Here is a 24,126-nt window from a genome sequence, read left to right on the forward strand (position 1 = left end):
AAAGGTCATTGTGACTTTTTATCTCAGAATTGCAAGTTAATTGATTAAAAAAAAAAGTCTTAATTGCGAATTTGTATTAAAACTCGCAATTAAGACTTTTTTCATCAGAGTTGTGAGATGTAAACTAGAAAGCAAAGTTATTAAATCAGAATTGCAAGATATTAACTCACAATTCTGAGAAATAAAGTAAGAACTGCTCGTTTGTTCCATGAAAAATAAACTATTACAGTATTAACGTTAACATTTTAACAAATATGTTGTTTTTACTATATTCACATGCAGTGTCTTGCCAGAAAGGGGTAGCTCACCCAAAAAATACATTTACTCACTATTCAGTCACCCTCAAGTGGTTTCAAACCTTAATGAGTTTCTTTCTTCAGTTGAACACTAAAGAAGATACTTAGGAAAATGTTGTAAAACTGTAACCATTGACTTCCATAGTATTTGTTCTTTCCTACTATGGAAGTGAATACTTACAGCTTTCTAACATTTTTCTAAATATCTTCTTTTGTGCTCAACAGAAAAAAGCACCTCATAATAGTTTGAAACAAGTAATGGGAGAGTAAATGAAAGCAGAATTTTTGGGTGAACTATCCCTTTAAATCTGTTTGTAATATTAAAAATAAATTATACATCAAGGGTCTAGTCTAGGTCCACATAAATTTTCAACACCATTAATAAATGTAATTGGAATGTAAATGTAAAAGTTGAACCATATTTAAAACAATAGAATAGTTGAGCTCGAAATAAACTTTGAGTTGGGCTAATTTAGTTCGATGTCACATTAGTTCATGCTTTGATCAGGGAATGTAAATGTAGGTTTTTGACCATCATCTGACTCTCACCTGGAAGAGGTTGTGTGCTCCCTGTCTCCTTGCGGGACTGAGCGGCGCCACAGGACTCAGCGTGCTCCAGAAATGAATGTTCGACAGAAGTGGACTGGGCGTGAGCAGCAGCGGCGTCTGCAACAAATGTGAACTTTTACTCCACTCATCCAGCACGCATTCATTAAAGAACATGCGCGAGCATCACGGCACAAAGCATTTGCAAGAGGCATAACCCCTGAAATATAAATGTTTAATTAAAAGTGGCTTAATGAGACTTTAAGAAGCAGTGAGAATTAATCAGAGGGCAAGGGTGCTGTATTTCATGAAAATCATAAATAATAGATATGAATTATAGTATATTTCATCTTTCATCTCTGTGGGGGGGGGGGGGGGGGGTCCTCTGGGGCCGAGGGTTTGAGTGCTCGTAAATGCAAAGATTGTGCAGTTTTAACGAGGTGATCCATCAAAGCAGCATCCAGCTAAAGCTCACCATATGATCGCCAGCATGTAACCCAATGAGTGTCTCTCTTCAGCATCATTGAGCTTCAGTAGTTTAAGTGGTGCACTACTGCCCTCTAGTGCCTCAAAATAACAACTGTAAATTCAGCTTAAAGGGACAGTTCATCCAAAAATCTACTCAATATTTACTGTCTGGTTATAAACCTTTATGAGTCCCTTTTTGAAGATATTTTGAAGAAAGCTGAAAACCTGTAACCATTGACTTCTATAGTAGGGAAAACAAATACTATGGAAGTCAATGATTACAGGTTTCTAGCTTACTACTAAATATCTTCTTTGTGTTTAACTGAGGCGATGCAGTGGCGCAGTAGGTAGTGCTGTCGCCTCACAGCAAGAAGGTCACTGGTTTGAGCCTCGGCTGGGTCAGTTAGTGTTTCTGTGTGGAGTTTGCATGTTCTCCCTGTGTTCACGTGGGTTTCCTCCGGGAGCTCCGGTTTCCTCCACAATCCAAAGACATGCGGTACAGGTGAATTGGGTAGGCTAAATTGTCCGTAGTGTATGAGTGTGTATGAATGTTTACCAGAGATGGGTTGCAGCTGAAAGGGCATCCGCAGCGTAAAAACATATGTGCTGTGGCGACCCCAGATTATTAAAGGGACAAAGCCGAAAAGAAAAATGAATGAATGAATAGAATAAATGATCAACAAATAAATGTCTCGACAGCTCTTACAAGTGAAGGAATTATCTACACACAATATGAATTCCCAATTAGAAAATTACTACAAACTATAAAATACTATGTAAGAAAATACTTAAATCACAGACTAATCTAAATGTTTAACACAAGCAAGCTGCGCTCCGGACCAGCTCAGCTCAATGACGTATAATATCTCCAACACCACCTGTAGTCCCATTAAGCAACTTGATAGCAACCGTCTTTTTAAATAAGGTGTGTTTGATTAGGGTTGGAACTAAAATCTGCAGAACTCCGGCCCTCCAGGAATAAGTTTGGTGACCACTTTTGTAGAATAAAACGTGAAAGTATCTCGAGTTTGTGTTCGCCACAAACCTTATGTAAGCGATTTAACAAAAATCCCATTTGAAAAAACCCGTTGACTTTGGGACGAGGGAACCGGAACTGCTAAAATGCTAACTCGCTTCCAGGTTTTTGCATTCAAATTGACATCATAGTTCCTCTATTATTAATGGATAATGGTGACTACTTATACAAATATAAATAGTATCCCAATTAGGTTAAGTAAAATATTATTGTTTTCAGTTTAAAATAAGATTATTTTACTTGACTTATTTGCAGATTAATTAGCTTGTTTTACAGATTTAATAAATCACTTCTTTTTTTAATTATTAAATATTTATTTGTCTAGAAAATGCTTCTTTATTTAACTTTTTTTAGATACTTGGACTAGAAACAAGAAAATTCTATAAGAAAAGCTATTTTTTTGCAGTAGTTTATCTTTACTGCCGCTACTCTTGACAGTTTGGCACCATCTTGTGACTAAAAAATATAAAATTATTACTATCCAGTAATATTAATAATTTAGTAGTAATAGTTCAGTTAATAATTCAGTAGTTATTCAGTAGTAGCCGTTGTTGTTTTTGTCAGGGTTAATTAAATCTCAGATTAATCTTCTCTGTCTATTTGTTTAGTTTTGTGGCTAAAAGTTATATAAAACGTCGCATTATCTAGGAAGTTATTTCTGGAAAATAAAATGTAGAATTGTATTAGGCTATACAAAGATATATCATAATGTAAGCAACACAACTAAAGGAAATAAAATCGATAATGCACTTTTCAGATTTATAGTGTGTCTGTGAATATTCATTGATATTGTTCGCATCGAGTAATAAAATCCCACTTACGGCCCCCTTGGGCTTGGGTTAGCCCTGCAACAAATACACCAGACAATCCTCCTCTGTGACCCAAAACTAAATCTGCTGATGCTCTGATGACTGTATCAGATGAATGGGAGCAGAAAATAGCCTGTAGTTGCGTGAGTGTGGAGGTCAGGAGGGAACTGACCTGCAGGAAGGCCGGGGTGAGAGATGCCGTCGGGAGGGACGGGCTGGACAGATTGAGAGGGCTCAGGTCAGAGCTGGTCACCACCAACGTGGGCATTAACTCAAGGCCTTTGGGTTTCTTCGATTTGGAGCTGATATTGCGGGGTGGAGATTCGGGCAGGACACAAGATGATACCGTGGCCTTAGAAACAGAGAACGGCTGAACCTGATAAATTGAGAAAAAGGACAGGTTAAAAGCAAATGTAAAAAAATAAAAGTGCACACTGGTTTAACTCGTTTTTATAAATGATATTTTTGGGTGAACTATCCCTTTATATAAAATTCAATTTGATCTCATCGTTTAAATATAGATCTGCAAAATCTAGTATAAATCTACAGGTTAAAAGCAAATGTAAGAAAATAAAAGTGGACACTGGTTTAACTTGTTTTTAGAGAGATTATATCCTTCTGCATTTAACCATCATTAAATTCATGGTAACACTTTAGTTTAAGTCACAACTATTCACACCATTTACTACTCGCTTATTACCTGCATCTTATTAGGATATCAATTGTTTATTAGCATTTATAAAGTATTATCGTATTTTACATTCCCTAATCCAACTCAATACCTAAACCCAACTACTAAATAACGATTAATAAGCAGCTAATTAGTAGTGTATTGAGCTTAAAGTCTTAGTCAATGGTTTGTTAAAAGTGTGAATTGTACATTAAAGTGTGCCCAATTTCATATTTTGACTGATTTAAGTCTTACTCATGCTACATTCAACAAACATTATATATGCATATGATAAAAACATTTTAATATATTTTTATATTACATTAACATATTACATTTTTATCTTGATCTCTTTATAAATTATTGTTAAGCTGAATATGTGTTATGACTAACTGGATTTACTAAATTAACTGGACATGCTTCCTGATAATTGCAATTTAGTTCAACCATTATAAAGTCCAGAACAAATTAACTGCATCCAAAACATTTCATTTGGAATAAAACAGAAATTGCAGAAAAGGAGAATTAAAATTTAAGAAAGCCCTGTATTTGATGTATAGGAAAATGTTTTATTCTACTGTAAATATTATAAGTGGGCACAGATTTTTTTTATCTAGATTAATCTCACTGTAATCTTGGCATTAATCTAGATTAATCTAGACCAAAATGGCTCATTTGAATTCTCCCGAAGGCATTTAAAATATGTGTGCGACCCGAATAATGACTACATATAAGTTTTGGAGAACGGGTTTCTCAAGCCAGGTAGCGCATTAGACCAGGGGCTCATCTCCTGTTTCCAAAATGCATCACAAACTGCTTGAGAAACTGTTCTACTGTGATAATTGGTGATGAAAATAAATTATCTTCAATAAGATGTACTTGTGTTTACTGACTATTTATTTAGTAAAACTTGAATTTTGAACTTTACGTAAGATCGAAACAGTGATTTTTTTGATTACCTTAATTCGACTAAAGTCATAAGTGAAATAAACAGAAATGTAATTAAGACGTGGAATATGCATATATTAGTGGCATCATTGAAGTAAACACCCCAATTAAACTATTACCGTCATGTAGGACTTTTCGCCATATTTTCAGACAAGATCCACAGACGCGGCTGTCAGTAAAGGACCACGCACACACACACACACACACATTGTGAAATGTGAAAGTTATTTTCTTTCCATTTGGTATGTGTTATTAAATACTATACCACCCTCACCAGTCCTTACTCCTTATTTGCATCTAAAACCCCAGTTAGTCAAGAGGGCATGACTGAAATGTTTATGAGTAAATGTAAAACTGCCGCACAGCAGTTAAAGTCACCCAAAATTACAGGAAAATCTTACATGAAAGCACTTCACGTAAACACCTTAACTATATTATTGTCTATTAAGCCAAATAACTAGATTACTGATGTCCATGTAAACGTAGTCAGTAGTGTCTTTGAAGTAAGTGAGAGATCCAGAAGGGCACTTTTTGTCAGATGGCTCACTGGTCAGGTATACATCCGTGCTAAAATATTAAGGGGAAAGTCATCATATCTTGCGTAGAATAGACCCAGCTCCCAACCAAACTTTGAGAATAGATTATACAATTTTTTTTTTTAATGCCCAATAAGAGTCTTGCGTTAATATATATATATACACACACACACACACACACACACACACATATATATGAATGTGATTTATTTATAAATATAAATGAGCAATATCACACTCGTAGCAGTGCGATATGGCTGTATATCGGCACTGGTGGGAGGCATGCGTTGCCTTAGTGCCCCAACCAGTGCCGATATACAGCCATATCGCACTGCTACGAGTGTGATATTGCGTTTATACAACTGTTTGACGGCAAAATTGTGTATATAAAAACAAAATCAAACATGGAGAGTCTTAAAAGCCCTTTTGTATGAGGAACTACTTTCTTCCATGTTGGATTCAAATCATAAGCTGACAGTTAAACAGCTGAGCATGCATCTTTTAAACTTTAGATCTGTAGTGTCTGCTTTTTGCTGGCTGTATGTGGGCGGAGTAATACACAAAGGGTAAAGAGGCTGTACGAGTGCTGATATTACTTAAATATATCACGACTATCAGCCAATTAGATTCGAGAACCAGACAGAACTGTTGTATAAATAAATATATATTTTGCTTATATATGTATTTTGCTCCCCATGGGGAAAAAGACTCATAACTCACAAAGAATAAGGTATTTTGAAAATCTAAAAAATGCTAATTGTTTCCTATGAAGGTTGAGATTAGGGGTAGGATAGAGAGAATACACAGTCATTACAGTATAAAAAATCATTACATCTATGGGAAGTTGTCATAAAAATAGCTGTACAAGTGCGTGCGTAAAAGTGTGTGTAAGCTTATGCCAAAACTAGTTTCTAGTTTAATAAATAAATCTAGTTTAATAAATAAATGAATAAAGAAAGAAACAAGTGTGGGCTAAAAAGCCTTTAAAATTACCTCCTTTTGTATTACACATACCAGAGTACATACAATATTATTTATGTTTTATTACACAAATTCCCAAAGCCAATACTGCACAACTCACAGTATAACATGGTCATCATCATCATCAGAAAGTGTCGTACCTGCAGCTGTAACTCTGAAGGCTGTGAGGAAAGAGACTCAATCTCACTGTCAATCACCAGCTGCTGTGAATCTGTCATGGGAGAAGAAGAGGGAGACTGGGAGGAATGATGGAGCACTGATGGAGAGATGCTGGACACAGGGAAGCCTGTCATGGCATTCTCTGAAGACGTTTTCTCCACAAACGCACACACAGTATTGGAGATGGAGGTCTGTTTGGATTCGGGATCAGCCAGAGGTGATTGAGCGGACTGTTCTGGAAGTTCAGGTCTTCCTATAGCAGAAGCAGTGGTGCTTTTTTGTGGCATGGTCCCAAATTTGATAACTGTGGATAACGGCTGGGGTGAATCCTGGGTGCTTTTTTTCTCCATTAGCTTTTCTCCTGGGTTTTCATTCTTGGTGGCTTTAAAAAGTTGCGTTCCCGATTGCAAAGAGGTCAAAGTGAAGGATGTATAAAGGCCAGAGTGGATGTATTCATTCCGGCTGGATGATTTAGACTGAGCCAGTGTTCCGGCTCCCCGCTCTATGATAGATTTGTTGTCTTTATCTCTGGAGATGTTTGTTGGTTGGTCCGAGAGAGGCAGAGGGCCGTTCGAGCCTCCGTCTGCACCCTCGGTCCTGGCCATGACGTCTCCTTTTAGGATGTCAGGGTACGACACGAAACGATAGACAAACTTCTGGCCGTTGACTTTTTTGATGATGTTCTGCATGAAAGGATGGGAAAAAAACATTAGCTGATGACTAACATTTTTTGGCATGCACATAAAAATATTATAAAAACTCAAGTCACGCTTTATTTACATTACGCTACATGTGCTGACATACAGCGGAATGAAATGTTGTGTCTCACAGGACCACGGTGCTGCATAAAAATACATAATTATAAATATGAACACAACCCTGGACGTAGGAGCTATTACATATAACCTATGCATAACTAACATTTACCTTTATAAAAAGTGTACCTTATATAGTTCAGAAAATACCTCTTATGTAAATGCTCTGTACCTTTTATGGTACAATTAAAATGAAAGTACACAACTGTTCTCATTAAAAAGGTACTCCTCCGTTATTACAATATCTATGAATCTAAATATTACTGGAAAGGCAAAGTGATTTTATGAATAATTTCCATCTTAAAACATGAATCATCATTTAAAAGCATACGTTTAAAGAAACTCATAAACATTCATCATTAAGTTCTATAATACAAAACAACTGGTAAAACAAAAATATAAGTAATGTAAACTAAACATTTAAGGCATTTTTAATAAACATTATAAGCATTTTCTGATAAATACATTTTCATTATTGATATCCGCACCTTTTGGCGTTTGCTCTCCACTACGCACATGAGCTTTCAAAAGTTCTGCATATGTAAAGTGTTCATGCAGACATTTTAGTATTGTAAAGCTCAAACATTGGTCATATCTCGTCACAATACTTTTGCATAATTCTATTTCTATTTAAAAATTAAGTAAATTAAGTGATTACAAAGGTGTTGTGTGAAAATTGGAGAAAACTGTTTAATATTAAAGATGGGAGAATGTATTTCTGTAACATTTTTGTGAAAAGTTTAGCAAAAAATAGATCTTTTGATTTATGTAAAAGTAGGTTTTACTCTTAATTGTAAATGGAAAAGGTGTAGAAACGTTTTTAAAAAACATTGTTTAATAAATGTATTAGATGTTTCATAATTACTGAACATAAATTGACCCATTTTGGATGAAGCAAAATGCTCTTAAATAGTTCTTGAAGGAACACATTTGACACTGTTAAGGTACAAAGTGTCTTGTCACTGTAGTGGTACCTTCATGGATCAGATTTGTACCTTTGATGAAAATACAATATTGTATCTGCAGGTTTTAAAATCCAAAAGTACATTTTGGTTTCCCATGGTACAGATCATGTCCTTAAAAGGTACAAACTCAACAGTGCCGTGGACGTGTCTGGAGACCGCGAATTATGTAGCCGGAGGTACGTATGGCTGCATTTTATTTTTTCAGCGAACACTACGGGGAGGTATGACGCCAATTCTTTTCACGCTTACTGGCTGACCGATTACCTCCGTGTGGAGGGCTTTCCTGCCACAACCAGTTTGTCCAGTTAGCTCATCGTGTACATCGACAGACTTGAGATGCAGAGGGGAGCTGACCACAACGACGACGACCGGGTTCGAGTCTGGGGAAGAGCGGTTCCAGAAATCAGATCAGACAAAAACAGCATCCAAAAAATAAAGTGAGCAAGTTCAGAACGGGGTGAGAATGTGGTAAAATCCGAAAACGTGGTAAAAATCAGACGAGGGCTTTTCTTTTTCTGGACGGCTTTTGTAAATTGTTGGTTGGGTTTAGGGAAGTATGCGGGTGGGCGGGTCAATCGGTAAAATTGGTTGGGTTCAAGGAAGGAGGTGGGTGGGTCAGCCGATTGGCCGGTAGCCCAGTCAATCAGTCAGTCAGACAGACGGTCATTTGACAGCGGCCTCTGATGGGTTTCCGTGAGAACAGCACAGGCGCGATCGGCACTAGCGAGAGACATTTTGAGATGCAAAAAAGCGCACACAGCAGCCTCTCGTGGATTTACAAAAACAAAAATTGCAAAAATAAGTACCTCTCGGTATTCTCCAGAAACATCCATGGGACTACGTTTTCAGAATGAGCCTGCACAAACTGCAACGGTATAATTTTGTTTCTTTGTCTTAAGGTACAATTCTGTTCCATAAATAGGAACTTCTACAGTGACAAGGGTTTGTGCCTCCTTTGGTACAAAATTGTACCATTTTTCTGAGAGTTTACTAAAGTGGTAATCTAACTATACATATACTAAAAATTACTACTTAACTATATACATAACCTAAGACAGACTAAGACAGACAGTACGTTGCAAACTTCGCACAAAAACGCCAACTGACTCATCCGGGTCTCAAGCCAGTGACCTTCTTGCTGTGAGGCAACAGTGCTAACCACTGAGCCACCGTGCTGCCATTCCACATGTAATCAAACTGCACCTATGTGTAGGACTAGTTTCTTACGTATCTCATCCAAAGCCGTTCATCCATTTTTTTGTTTTATAAATACATCTTTTTATATTCACACGAATTATTATAAAAGTATATTTTAATATTGTTTGGACATAATACTATGCAAGGTAAATGTAAACAAAACTCTAAAAAATGTAATTAAATAAATAAAAATGTATATAGACCATTTCAATATGGTGATATCATTGGTACATGAAAAGCTCCTGCTCGTCAGAACTGTATAATAAGAGGTGATTCAGTCATAACTAATGTTAACATGGCTGTCATTAAAAAAAGTATCAACATGAAGCTTTCAGGATTCTCAAAAGCTTTGTAAATGAAAGATCTAAAACAGGAAATACATTAGGACCATTGTTACTGTTTGCATCCCTCAAAATGATCTATAGTGAAATAAAGTTTTGTTTTGTGTACATTTAACAATGCAAAACACAAGACAAACTTCAGTTTGCTTGCTTTTTTGATGATGAAAATATTTGAGGAAAAATAAAAATCATGTTAATTTTAGCTAAGGATTGACCGTTCGCCTACATGCATCCAAAAATATTGTCAAAACCCAAACAAATCAACCAAAACGTCCCTCACATGTACATTTTACCAGCCAGTCAGTTGCATTCTTGTACCCTCTCCAACAAAATAACATGCAATTAAGTGAAAGAGCCCAGCAAGAATTCAGTAAACGATAACTCGTGCCCTGTGGTGCCAAGATGAAGCTTAAAAAGTAAGTGCCAAACCCTCAAACACGCAGTTGGCACTCAAGAATAAACCCCTAGCGAGAGGCCATGACTTCCTCACTGTGCTAACGGGATCTGTGACCCTCTTCTTGCAGTTCAGATGTATTTGATTGTGTGTTTACAGCAACAAAACAACTTACTGATGGAGAAGAGTGTGGGGGTGATGAGAGGCCTGAACGCTAGCAATTATGATAAACACTGATTTAAATATACAGACACAACAGAATTAGCCTGGTAAATCTCTAAAGCTTATGGGGATTAGCACACCCCAAAAAATAAATAAATAAAACATATGTACTTATTTAACAGCTTATAACAAGTGTTTGAGTGCTTAGTAATTTATAATTAATTTAGTTTATAATTTCAATATTTATTTTGTGTGACATGGTAACTTGCAGGTTTTACAATAACAGTATACAAGCTGTTTAACCCAGCTTGTGTGAACGTACTTTAATTTTACAAAAACAAATAATATATAATAAAAGACAATAGAACATTAATACTTAATAACTAATAATGGCTAATAATTTAAAATAAAACAATATCAACAACAATTAATTATAAGAAAATATCTAATAAATCACAACACTAAATATCCATATACATATATTTTCTTTACAAATTACAAGCCAGAATGAAACATGGACAAATAATGATAATATTGTTAATATTACTACTGCTACTACTAATAATAACAATAATAATAATAAAAATAATAATAATAATAGCAATAATAATAATAACACTTTCCAATAAATTAGAATTTATTATCAATAGTTTGAGTATAACATATGCATATGTATTAGTAATAGTAATATATAATTACTGTAAAAAAATCTTGCTGCCTATATTTTTTAGTTGAATCAACTGAACTGTTCTTGTCATCTCAACTCACATCAGTTAAACTAACTGAAAAAAATTAAGTTAAAATTTCTATAACTACAAATATTTCATTTAGATTTATTGTTTAAAATTAGTTTAACAAACATAAAAACATTTGTTGTTATGACTTACATATAAGTTTACAGTATATATGTAATACTTAAACAATGTAACAAGTTACAATGAAACAAGTAGCGAATAAAAATGAAGATTTTGTAATTAAATAAAGAAAATTAGATAAAATTCAAATAATTAAATATAATATTCATTCATTGTGTTACCATAATTTTTGTTTGTAAGTTACAACATTAACTAACAGTTCGCAAAAATATAAAGTTGTATGACAACATTTGTTAATACTTTGTGAATAAACATGAACAAAACATTATAAGTTTTTTTACTAACATCCAGAAAGAATAATAAATGCTGTAAATATATATTATTTAATTTTAGTTCATGTAATCTAATGCATTATTATGTTATTACACAGTTCTCTCTCACAGTTCAAGATGATGCCCAATAACAACAACAAAAATAATAATAACTACATACAATAATAATAATAATAATAATAATAATAATAATAATAATAATCATTTAAATAATAATAATAATATAATTCATTAGTATTAATAATAATTATAATAATAATAATAATTAAATAATAATAATAATATAATCCATTAGTATTAATAATAATTATAATAATAATAATAATTAAATAATAATAATAATAATAATAATAATATAATTAATTATTATTATTATTAATATTAATATTAATATTATTATTATTATTAATAATAATAATAATAATAATAATAATAATAATAATAATAATAATAATAATGCAAACATTGCAAATTGCAAACATTTTTTGCTATTTCTGCAGAGAACTTTATTAAAAATTTGCATATTTTTGGAATGATTACGGAATGATTTGGGGAGTATCTTAACTAAAAACTTAATATATGCAATAAAATCTAATACCTTTTAACTTTTGTTTAATGCTTACAATGCAAATCCAATTAGATCCACTTATTTGGTAAACAAAGTATCAACAAGTATCTTTTATTTATAATACATCTACTAAAACGAGATGTTCATAATACATCTCTCTAAAAGTAGAGAGAAAAAACTTCAAAAAAAACTCAAAAACTGAATAAATATAAATTTACACACATTTACACAAGTAAAGAAGTAGACTCAAAGATCTGTGGATTTCGAAGCATGCAGATTCCAATATTGCCTACCAATAACTAATATGATCCAAATGAGAGTGCGCAAATGATAACAAAGACAACATCACACACCTTGTCATAGTAGTAGCGCAGGGCCCGGCTGAGCTTGTCGTAGTTCATGCTGGGTTTGTTCTTGCGGGCTCCCCATAATCTGGCCACTTCTTCCGCCTGCAGCAGCTTGAACTCTCCATCCTCATTGGTCCAGCAGATGAGCTGCTCATTCCCTGGGTCCAGCAGGAGCTGCAGCAGGAACTGCCAGAGTGTCACAGAGCTGTCCATGTCCTTCTCGATACGATACCTTCAGGATCCTGATCACGCTCACAGCCTGGCTGACATTTCACGGCATATTCCTAAAAATATCTTGAAGGAGGCTAAAAGGATGGAGATGCAATCAAATCAGAAACAGACATACAGTTTTTTGTGTGTTTCAAATATTTCCCAAATGCTGTTAAACAGAGTAAGGAATTTTTACAGTATTTCCTATTTTCTTTTTTCTTTTGGAAAAAGTCTTATTTGTTTTATTTTGGCTAGAATAAAAACAGTTTTTGATTTTTTTTTTTTTTTTTTACATTTTAAGGTCATTATTATTAAGCAATATTTTTTTTTCCAATTGTCTACAAAACAAACCATCGTTATTGACCTAATTCTTCACATATGAGTGGGATTGTTTTGGCTAAACACTTCCGGTCTCATTCACTTCCAAAGATTTTACACATTAATAACAGCTCTATAAGCTGATTGATGTTACAAACTGACATTTTCTCATTATAATATTCAACTTGTATAGTATAATGTAAAAAAACACATAATGTAAAAATAAATTATATATATATTTAATAATTGAATAAATCATAATAATGAACATGATCAATACTGATATTGAGGCACTTGAATACACCATGGATAATTCATTATTTCAACTTTTAGAGTTTATTTTAAGAATATTCAGATTGGTATATTTTCTGTAGCTGTTCATTGAAGACCTTATATGCCATTTAAAATTTTAACATTAATGTGGCCTAAAAAAATGTAAAATTATAAGATCAATATATGAATTTTGTTCATTAACTCTGTATAGTAAGGTTGCATTTGTTAAACTCAGGTAATTTATTTCAATTCAAATGATTAATTGCATCCAAAATAAATAGTTTTTTTATGTAATTATTATATATATCCACCCAAACTGAATCTGAAAATGTAGCCCCGCGGACGTTTCTGGAAACCGCGATTTACGTGGCTGGAGGTACGTATGGCTGCATTTCGTTTTGTGAAGCGAACGCTACGGGGCGGTGTGACGCCGCTCTTCACACTCGCCGGCTGACGGCACACCTCCTCTGTGTGGAGGGCTTTCCTGCCGCAACCAGTTTGTCCGGTTAGCTCGTCGTGTTACGTCGACGGAGTGGAGGCCCGAAGGAGGAGCCAGACGCGGCGACGACCGGGTTCAAGTGCGGGGAAGAGCGGTTCAAGAAATCAGGTAAGACAAAAAACAGAATCCAAAAAATAAAGCGAACAAAATGCGGTCAAAATCAGACAGGGGCTTTTCTTTTTCTGGGCGGCTTTTGTAAATCGTCGCTTGGGTTTAGGGAGGGAGGAGGAGGAGGGTTGCTGGGTCGGCCAACTGGCCGGCCACCAAGTCAATCGTTCAGTCAGTCAGTCAGTCGGACAAACGGTCGCTCGACAGCGGCCTCCGGCGGCTTTTTACTCAAAAACAGGGCGGGTGCGAACGGCACGCGCTTGCGAGATGCGTTCGAGATGCAAAAAAGCATGCACAGCGGCCTCTCGCAGATTAGCGAAAACAAAAACTGCACAAATACGTACCTCCAGGAACGTATTTCACGGTCTCTAGTAACGTCCGTGGAGCTACGTTTCCAGAATGAGCCTGGGTTGATATATATGCATTATGTATAGTAATACACACTTATACATAAAAACAAAGCTATTTACATAGATATTCAAAATGTATCATACACACATATACATGCATGAGTGTATTTATTATATACATTATAAATACACAGAGCACACACACACATATTGTGTATATGCAAACCTTTATTTTGGATTATTCGTGATTAATCTGTGCCCAGCACAACAGCTACAACAACAAAAAAAACATTCATACTCTATTAAGTACCAAATGGTACTGGTCTTCAGTGTAATCCTGTCGATGTGGAGACTACAGGCCGGCAATGTGTGTGTGTGTAACTAAGCAGCTTAAATTAAAACTAAATCTGCCTTGACTCATCCGATACCCAGCTGGTAGTTGCCAAAGACTGAAAAAAAGTCTCCCACATACAATCTGACAGAACAGAACGCAAATATAGAAACACAGAGGCGAGACGTGACAGCTTTCCTCAGACTGTAGGAGATGAGGTCTGGGAATTTTACACTACACAAAGAGTTCAGGTTAAGAGAAACCTAATAAACCTAAAATTGTGGCCTGTTGCATGATGATGGTGATTGCATACTGTAAACGTCATACTTGTGCATATTTAATTAGCCGCACATTTGGTTGTTGGTCATTCATCCTGTAGAATCTGAAATTTGTAATAACCTGTGTGCACTTTCAATGAAATCAATTCCATATTCTGTTATGTTTTGGTTTTGTTTCTTCTATTATTTGTTTTGCATTGATCATTTCAGTTATGATTATAATCATTATAAATCTAAGTTATTCGTTTACTCATCCATTTATTTGATTCACATTTTATTAATTTATGTTTATCATTTAATATATTAATCATTTATTGATTTGATTTCTTATTACTTGTTCTGCTTTTAGTGTTTTTTTCTGTAGTTTATTCTTATTTTGATGATGTTTCATGAGATGTTTCTTACCACTGATGAGATATGAGGGTACTTCTCTAATTCAAGGTCTTGTGGCCTGATGTATAATAACATTTGTAATGTTTGTGCTGCTCAGACGAAGTATGAAAGCGTACCGAAACACTAAGATTATTCAATAAACCCTGCTCTTTTATTATCATCACTTTGTCTCCTGTTTCTGCTCTTCTCTGGCTTGGCTTCCACAGATGACTCCTTTATTGATAGTAGAGTGCTTATTCAGTTGAATACTGGTTTACAGGTTTGGTTATTGGAAACTCTACTGACTTGTTGTCCATATACCCGGAGAAGCTGACATTTCCTGCACTCTAAAAAACAATGAGTTATTTATAAAGCCCAAAGGTTGCGTTAGAAATATCTGGTACTTTGCTGGATTATTTTTTACCTTTATTGGGTTATTTATTAATAATTCAACCAGTTGGGTTAAATATTTGGTGATTTGTTGGGTAATTCTTAACGTTTTTTGGGCTATTTATTTAATAACTCGACCAGTTGGGTTAAAAATGTAGAATTTTAACAGTCAACTGACACAGAACAGCTGTATTAATATGCCTATTTAATGTTGTTTCTGCATTGTAAAGTTTATTTAACCTATAACGCAATAATACTGTTATTTGTTTATTAAATTACCTAATTACCAGCATTCTTAATTATTGATGATACCAACGCGCACTTCAGTCGATTTTTATTAAACAGATAAAACCCTTAACAAACTTAAAATGTAATGAAAATAAAGTATTTTCAATACTGTTGAAAACTGCATGTTATTTATTGACACAGCCAAAAATATAAAATTAATAGTAGTACTGAAAATAGTAGCAATAGTAATATCAGAATGGAATAAATAACATTTATTCAAAATAACCCAATGCACTGGGTTAAAATAACCCATAGTTGGGAAGGTGATATATTAATCTATAGTTGGGTTATATTTTTGGGGTATTTTTAACCCAACTATTTTACCAGAGTGACAAAATCTGGCATCCGGGGCTGGATCTTATTTATTTGGCATGGAGACTTTGATCTAACAATCCTTTATTAGAATGTCCTAAATATGTAATTACACTATAAAAACACTGTAATAGTGAATGTCAATCATCATGTACACCCATATGAATTTATTTTACACCGCATAATGATATTTGATGCTCCCATAATACTAAAATTATTCGCTGTATTTAACTGATAAATCTTCAATATAATGTTTTGAAACACATAAACACATTTATATGCAATTATACGCAAATCTGTGGCAAAGCTAGTGAATTCAAAAGGTAAAAAACCACCAGAACACTAGAAAAATCTGAGTTTGCATGAATTACAACTTATAGTTTTGTGTTTGTATAAAATTTTTTATTTTTTACTAACTTAACTTGATTAACTTGTTATTTAACGTTAGACTCAAAATGTATCAATTACTTTGTGCATTTACCACTTAAATATGTTAAATGTGTGGCAGAGGTTGGCAAAACCTAAAAATGAATCCTAAATGTATACTTAAAACAAAATAACTAACGTTAACTTTAAACTCTATGTGTGTCTTCAATTTGTATATGACATAATTCTGATTAAAATAACTGCTAAAATTTGGACACTTTTACGTCGTTAGCTGATGCAAAACCTCAACGTCAAATTAACGTTAATCACATTAAACAGTGCTGGCAGGTCAAAATACATAATATATAATTCGTTTAAGCCTTAAAGATCCCATAAAATACTTACAAAACCAACACATTATAAAGTAGCCTAAAACAAACGTGACTGTCCAGACATGCTAAACTACAACCTGTTAGAACTTGAGTTTGGTTTGTTAGCATATAACGTTAGCTAATGTCTGTCAAACTCACCTGAAAAGATTTCTGCTCTCCAGAGTCGTTCCTCGTGTGGATTTTAACAGATTGATTCCCCAAAAGAAATAAAATAAAATAAAAAATGCCGTCCGTTTTTTTGTATGTTTACATCGTGTAAAGATATTTGGTGGTCAGCTAGCATAGCGTGCTAGTCCGCTAGCTAACGGAGTCTTAGCAAACTTTAGACCCATTGAACTAACAGTAGTTGATGTAAATTCGACTATTTAAAGCGATTTCTTGTCGTATTTACAACGAGAAAGGGAAAAGAGAAACGTTAAAGTATCTCAATCGTTGCTAAGTTACTCATATTTTAGCTGCAACCATAACAATACAATACAGGAAGCAACAAGCCCAGCAGATTAAACACTTTCACTGTAGCAGCGCGCAATAAAACTGCAGAACAAAGGCTGAGATTTTATGAATCTGTAAGAAACCTGGTCTATTCAGTTTGAACAGCGTTAATGTCCTCCAGATGTATGTTCAGCAGCTTGAGAAATGCAGTAAATGCAGACTGAAGTAAAAGCATGCAGATCATCTTATGATGGACTGTCCCATTTAAATATGTGACCATGGTAAAATTAATTAACATATTAAAACGTCTGGGTGAGAAGAGATTCAGAATCCAAATCCGGATGGCATTGAAATATTATATAACATCCATTCAGTTTGACTGCACTTTGACATTTAGATAAGAAATGACTGATAGGTAGACAGTAAGACAGATACAGTGAAATACATAAATATGTCAGATGGATAGAGAGCCAAAATACATTCTTGAATAGTCAGTCAGACAGATTAATGCATATAAAAAGAGATACTTTCACTCACATTAAAAAAACAAACAATTTACTTTTAGTCCTTTATGTATTTCCCTTACATTAACGCTATATGGTTGACTAATAATAACAGCAGGGTAATTATGCAAGACCCTTATAATGTGAAAATTACTTTCCCAAAATATTGAAATAATTTCACAGAAAGCAATGTAATAATGCAAATTCAAACTCAATTGAAGAAAGTGACTTTTCCAAAGGTTGTCTAGTCCAGGATGGAGTAATCCAGTCAGGTTAGAGGTCATGGAGACCTCTTGAGTGGACCTGGACTCTTGAAGAATTGGAAACAACTGAGTTTCCTCAATGATTTGCCATTTTAAGTGTTAAATCTTTTAAAGTTAATTCCTTTGTAAGCCACCAGTTTGGATGTAGTTTATACCAGCCCTGCTGAAACATCCAGCTTAAACCAGCCTAAGATGGTTGGCTGGTTAGCTGGTTGACCAGTCTGGTTTTAGAGGGGTTTTGGCCATTTCCAGGCTGGTTTCCAGCCATTTCCAGACTGGTTTTAGCTGGTCAGGCGGGAAAATGACCAGCTAAAACCAACTAAAACCAGCTTGACTAGCCAGGTTTAAGCTGGACACAGCTGGTTTTGACTGGTCTCCCGGCCTGGTTAGGCTGGTTTTAGCTGGTCATCTTCCAACCTTAATAGGCTTTAAATAGCTGGAAACCAGCCTGGAAATGGCCAAAACCCCTCTAAAACCAGGCTGGTCAACCAGCTTAAACCAGCCAACCAGCTTATGCCGGTTTAAGCAGTTTTTTTTTTTTTTTTCAGCAGGGAGTGTTTAACCATTTTGATAAGATGGCTGTGAGTACACTAAGCCTTGAGTAAGAAACAGATTGTATTTTGAGAGTGTGTGTGTTCTATTCCTTTGTGGATTATTTTACAGGTCTGGGTCAGCTCTAAACAGCATTGTGTCTGTCTGACGTTTATATGCTTGAGATATTGAGATATCGTTCCACACACATGGGGATTTTCTTAGTCCATGTGTTTTAACCAGAGGTGGAAAAGGCATTGAAAAATCATACTTAAGTAAAAGTACTTAAAATTACTTGCCTAAAAAAGTAACACAAGTAGAGTAGAAGTATCTGTTGTAAATATTACTCAAAGTATAAGTAAAAAGTCGCCCTTTCAAAAGTACTCAAGAGTAGTGAGTATTACGCTTTTAAAAGCTGATGCATTTACATATAATTTGTGAATGTGCGTAAACGTAACATTCTGTACTGCATCTTGTCATTGCCCAGCAGGTACACAGTGTCATAAGACATTAATACTAGGTCAGATTTAGGTTGTGATGTCAGGTGACCAAAATTTAACGTCAGTCAGCGTCTAAGGACATTATTTTGATATCCAATAACTATGTCAAATGACGTTGATATTTCATTGATTTTAGGTTGGGTTGGAAAGTGACTAAATCCAACGTCGAGTCAACATCTCAAAAAACAACGTCATATTGAGGCCAAATATTGACATTTATTCGTCAGGTATGACAACCAAAATTCACCGTCTGATCCACACAACGCCAAGCTGTAACATAGACGTTGATATTTGGTTGATTTTAGGTTGGACATTGACGTTGGCCTAAAGTTGAGTTCTAACGTCAACCCGATTTTCATTTCCAAACAAAACGTAGCGTCCCCACGACGTTAGGGTACAACGTCAAACTGACGTCATGTTGACGTCTTGTGTCTGCTGGGTATTTAAGGCCATTTTGATCATCATACAGTAAACATCAGTCATCTTCTCATCAGTGACAAGCATCTAAACAGTCTTTGGGTTATTGCCTGTAAAGATTTTGGACATCTTATTGTACAGTTGTAATGCTTCCAAAGAGTTTGCTGCAATTATAAAATACCCATGTCTTGAAGTAGTTCATTACGATGCGACTTACCTTCTATGTGTGGTTTGATTGGTCAGAAATCACAGACTGATTTTTTAAAATCCCCATAGACAAGAAAAAATATAGTGACTGCAGGTTGAAGGAAAGTAGCACATATACTGCACTATAGATGTACTCAAGGGACAGTAGAAGTACACATTTAAAAAAAAAAAAAATTGGGTGCCCAAACTTGGTCCTGGAGGGCCGGTGTACTACAAAGTTTAATTCCAACCCTAATCAGACACACCTTGGCTAGCTAATCAAGCCCTTGGGCTTTCTAGAAACATCCGTGCAGGAGTGTTGAGGCAAGTTGAAACTAAAATCTGAAGGACACTGGACCGAGTTTGGACACCCCTGAAACACAATTATAAAGCCTAAGATCTTCATATGACCAAACACACCTGTATAGAAAAAAGATAAGGGTGAAATATTACAGTGGCACTTCACAATAGGGTTGTATTAGTTAATGTATTCAGTAACATGAACAAACAATGAACAATGCATTTATTACAGTGTTAATCTTGAGTAACATTAATGGAAATAGTTTTTTATTCATTGTTCTCGCAGTGCATTAACTAATGTTAATTGTTAAACTATCATTATTAAATGCTGTACAAACATTGTTCATTACTAATTCAAGTTAGTGAATATATTAATTAACATTAACTAATGAAATCTTATTGTAAAGCATGACCAATATTGCTTCTGTTCGACACTGATACTATAATAAACCCACATAATTTGTGCACAATTAAACAACACCGCCAGCACTATATTTCATTCCCATTACCACACCCACTGTTATGTTATTTATTTATACCAGCATCTCATTCATACTCATTTGCCATGTGCGTAGGAAAGAGTGGCAGAATAAAAAGTGTAATTTTAGTCTTCAGTGTCAGTTCCAGCCACCACGCCTTCCAAACAGATTCCAGAGCTGCGGGGGAAAAAAACATGGAAAATAAATACATGCACAAGCCAAGCATTCCTGCCGAACAAGATCACCGACTGATGCAGGAGACGTTTCTTTGCTGTTCTTTTCGATAAAGCATGATAAAAAGTGCCATGTCAAATAAACAAACGTGATCAATTATTATTTAAGGAAGGCAAAAATACACATTCAATTGTCCATAGAACTCTAAAACAGAAGATTATATAAAGTAATGTATTTTTATTTATTAATTATTATTTCTTAAAGATTCAATCATGCTGTTGGCAGACAATTTTATACATATTAAATTCTTCCATCAGTTTGGAGAAAATTGATTGCAGTAACACGCTCATGATAATAATAATAATATATATATAATATAATATATATATATAATTATTATATTTATTATTACATTTTTCCATCAGTATGGAGAAACGTAGGATAGAAAAATACTCCAGAGGGATTTGAAGTAAACCATGAAACCATGAACTATGAATAAAAATGTTTGTTGGGGCATGTAAGAGTCCTGAGCTCAAAAGATACTCGAGCCGTTTGCAGGACGAGAGGGGAGTTTGAGCTTAGGTAGATCTCGAGAACTCCCCTGCTTGTGGCTAATGACAAATTAGGGATTGCTATGGAGAGAAATATCAGCCTGATCTCACGAGAAAACGTAAGTATTTCACGTTTTGCCAGTTTAGTGGCTAATTCATATGAGTTCAGTCGTACGAAATTGTACAGTTTTAAAAAGGAGGTGTGGCACCTAACCCCACCCCTAAATCCAACCGTCATTGGGGGATGAGCAAGTCGTACTAAATTGAACAAAATAGATCGTACGAATTAGCCACTAAATCAAAAAGTTAAGAATTGCCATGAGATTGTGTTGGAAATACTGCTGACTAAGAGCTCATTTATGGTGCAAATTTTAGTCAATGCACTTATGTCGCATGCCTTTAGACGGTGGGAGGAAACAGCACCAGGGGGAAACCCATACAAGCACGGGGAGAACATGTAAACTTTACACTGAATTGTTGACTGGCCTGGTAAGGACTTGAACCAGTGACAATCTTGCTGTGAGGCAACAGTGCTACTCACTGGGCCACCATATTTAGGAAAAGGGAAGAGAAATAGGGGTGGAAGGGGGGATTTCTCAAAACGAAAATGACTGAGATATGAACACTCTGGTTATTTATGGTGACTCAGGAATCGTCTGATTGGTGATTCGTGTGTTAGCTAATGCGGGATCAGCCGTGGTCAATCATAAGCACGTGATCCTCTCGAAATTAGCTTATAAATAAACTATTAAGTCTTGTGCTACTACATGAAGTCTTTTTCAGGTATTTTTACAGCTTTGTTAACTGTCATTTTTATTAATTGAATTAAAGTTTAGTAAAAAAAAAAAGTTTATCTATTTAAAAAAAAAAAAGTTTAAGCTGTAAATAATCAATTAATTAACAGCTTCCGTATTTCATTTTCCATGTTTTTTTTATTTATTTATTTAATGTACAGTTATGAATTGTATTAAAGGACCTTGATCTCGGCTCTGTTGACTTTTGATGTTGAAAAAGTTTAACACAGGGACTTTTATTGACATTTAACTTGTTTAAAACAATACACGAAGAGTTCAGATGCAGTGCCAGCAGAAATTTTATTCTAAAATGAGCATTTTTTCAGCCTCCTGTGTTTAAATGTAGTTTTTTTTTACATTAAAGGCCATGAAAATAACTTATTCTTTTCTTTTTAAGTGAAATTACTAAACATGCACATAGGAGAGTAAAGAAATGCTAATTGTAGTTAGTTCAATTCACATCTGCACTCTTTATAATGAAATAAAATACAGAGAATTAAGTGTGTAAAATAACAGAAAAAAAGTATTGGCAGTTAATTATCAGGTATTTGCATCAGAATTTACAACACCAACCCAGACAATATATCACTATGCAACATAAAAATGTCAAAAGTCACTCTTTCAAACTTTTTGAAAATTAAAAGTTGTTGGAGGACAGAACAAGGTCCTTTAATGCAATTCATAAGCATAAATATTTTTAAAAAGTTAAAGTTTCTGATTTTTTTACAGTGTATAAAAATAGAGAAATGTACACTACCTGACAAAATTCTCGTTGCCTATCCAAGTTGAGGATTTTTTTGTGTGTGTGAAAAACAGATAATAACTTGACTTCTAGTTGATTGTTTGTAATCAGAAGTGGCTTATATGAAAGGCAAAGCCTCTAGATTACGCTTATTTTACCAAAATAAAATATGATCACACCTTGATTTTTAATTATTTAATTAGGACAGTAAGGTCTGACTTTGCTTAAACAAAAGTCTTATCACTTAACAGAAATGTTGTCCTGTATAGAATATAAAGTCATGCTGCAGTAAAAACTGAATGAATCTTGTGTATGACTCCCATGAGCTTGGAGGACTGCATCCATACATCTCTGCAATGACTCAAATCACTTATTAATAAAGTCATCTGGAATGGCAAAGAAAGCGTTCTTGCAGGACTCCCAGAATTCATCACCAATTTTTGGATTCATCTTCAATGCCTTTACCTTCACCTTACCCCAGACATGCACAATAAAGTTCATGCTTGGTGTCTGGGCTGGCCAATCCCGGAGCACCTTGACCCACTTCTTTACTTTGAGGATCTTTGATGTGGAGGCTGAAGTATAAAAAGGAGCGCTATTCTGCTGAAGAATCTGCCCTCTCCTTTGGTTTGTTATGTAATGGGCAGCACAAATGTCTTGATCCCTCAGGCTGATGATGTTGCCATCCACTCTGCAGATCTCTCACACGTCCCCATACTGAATGTAACCCCAAACCATGATTTTTCCTTCACAAAACTTGACTGATTTCTGTGAGAATCTTGGGTCTATGCGGGTTCCAATAAGTCCTCTGCAGTATGTGTGATGATTGGGATTCAATTCAGCAGATGATTCATGGGAATAATCTACCTTCTGCCACTTTTCCAAATGATCAGCTAGAAGTCAAGTTATTATCTGTTGCCCCTACAACTGGGATTAAAGACAAGGCTTTTGTCAGGTAGTGTATATAAGGCAACGCAAGCTGCAGTAAATTGAAAAAACAACGTATAAAAAGGACAAAAAAACACTAAAACACTTGAATAGACAAGCATATTAAATAATTTATAAAGCAAAAAATATTAATAATAGCAATATTTATGTAATTCTTTCAAAACCACAGGTTGCCATGTATTCTCTAGGGGGAAAATAACTCATTTAGTTTTCAATGTGCAAGTAACCTTTCAACTCTTTTTGTTTTCAAACAGCTGATAGATCCATCTAAACCACGGGTCATCAATCTCTGCCCTGAAGTGCCAGTTCCCCTCCAGGGTTTAGCTCCAACCTCCTCAACACACCTGCCTAGATGTTTCAATTATACCTAGTAAGACCTTGATTAGCTTGTTCAGGTGCGTTTGATTAGGGCTGGAGCTAAAATCTGCAGGACA

At 34.9% G+C, this 24,126-nt stretch overlaps 1 protein-coding gene across 7 annotated transcripts in view; it reads right to left on the reverse strand.

Annotated features, from left to right (window-relative positions):
- elk4 (ETS transcription factor ELK4) overlaps positions 1-17,570 on the reverse strand; it is a 43,941-nt gene extending 26,371 nt beyond the window's left edge. For 5 of the 7 annotated variants that reach the window (XR_015501744.1, XR_015501746.1, XR_015501745.1 and 2 more), the window contains exons 1-5: positions 17,011-17,570; positions 12,392-12,690; positions 6,431-7,132; positions 3,328-3,531; positions 846-962 (exon numbers count right to left, since the gene is read on the reverse strand). Coding sequence is in view for 3 of the 7 variants with exons in the window: in XM_087271784.1 (XP_087127910.1) it covers positions 846-962; positions 3,328-3,531; positions 6,431-7,132; positions 12,392-12,598 (1,230 nt within the window). In the remaining 4 variants the exon portion in view is untranslated. 7 annotated transcript variants of the gene reach the window in all.
- Between the last annotated feature and the right edge of the window lie 6,556 nt (positions 17,571-24,126).

Source organism: Danio rerio, chromosome 11, assembly GCF_052040795.2.
Source record: "Danio rerio strain M-AB ecotype USA chromosome 11, GRCz13ab, whole genome shotgun sequence".
In the NCBI taxonomy this organism is placed as follows: Eukaryota; Metazoa; Chordata; class Actinopteri; order Cypriniformes; family Danionidae; genus Danio; species Danio rerio.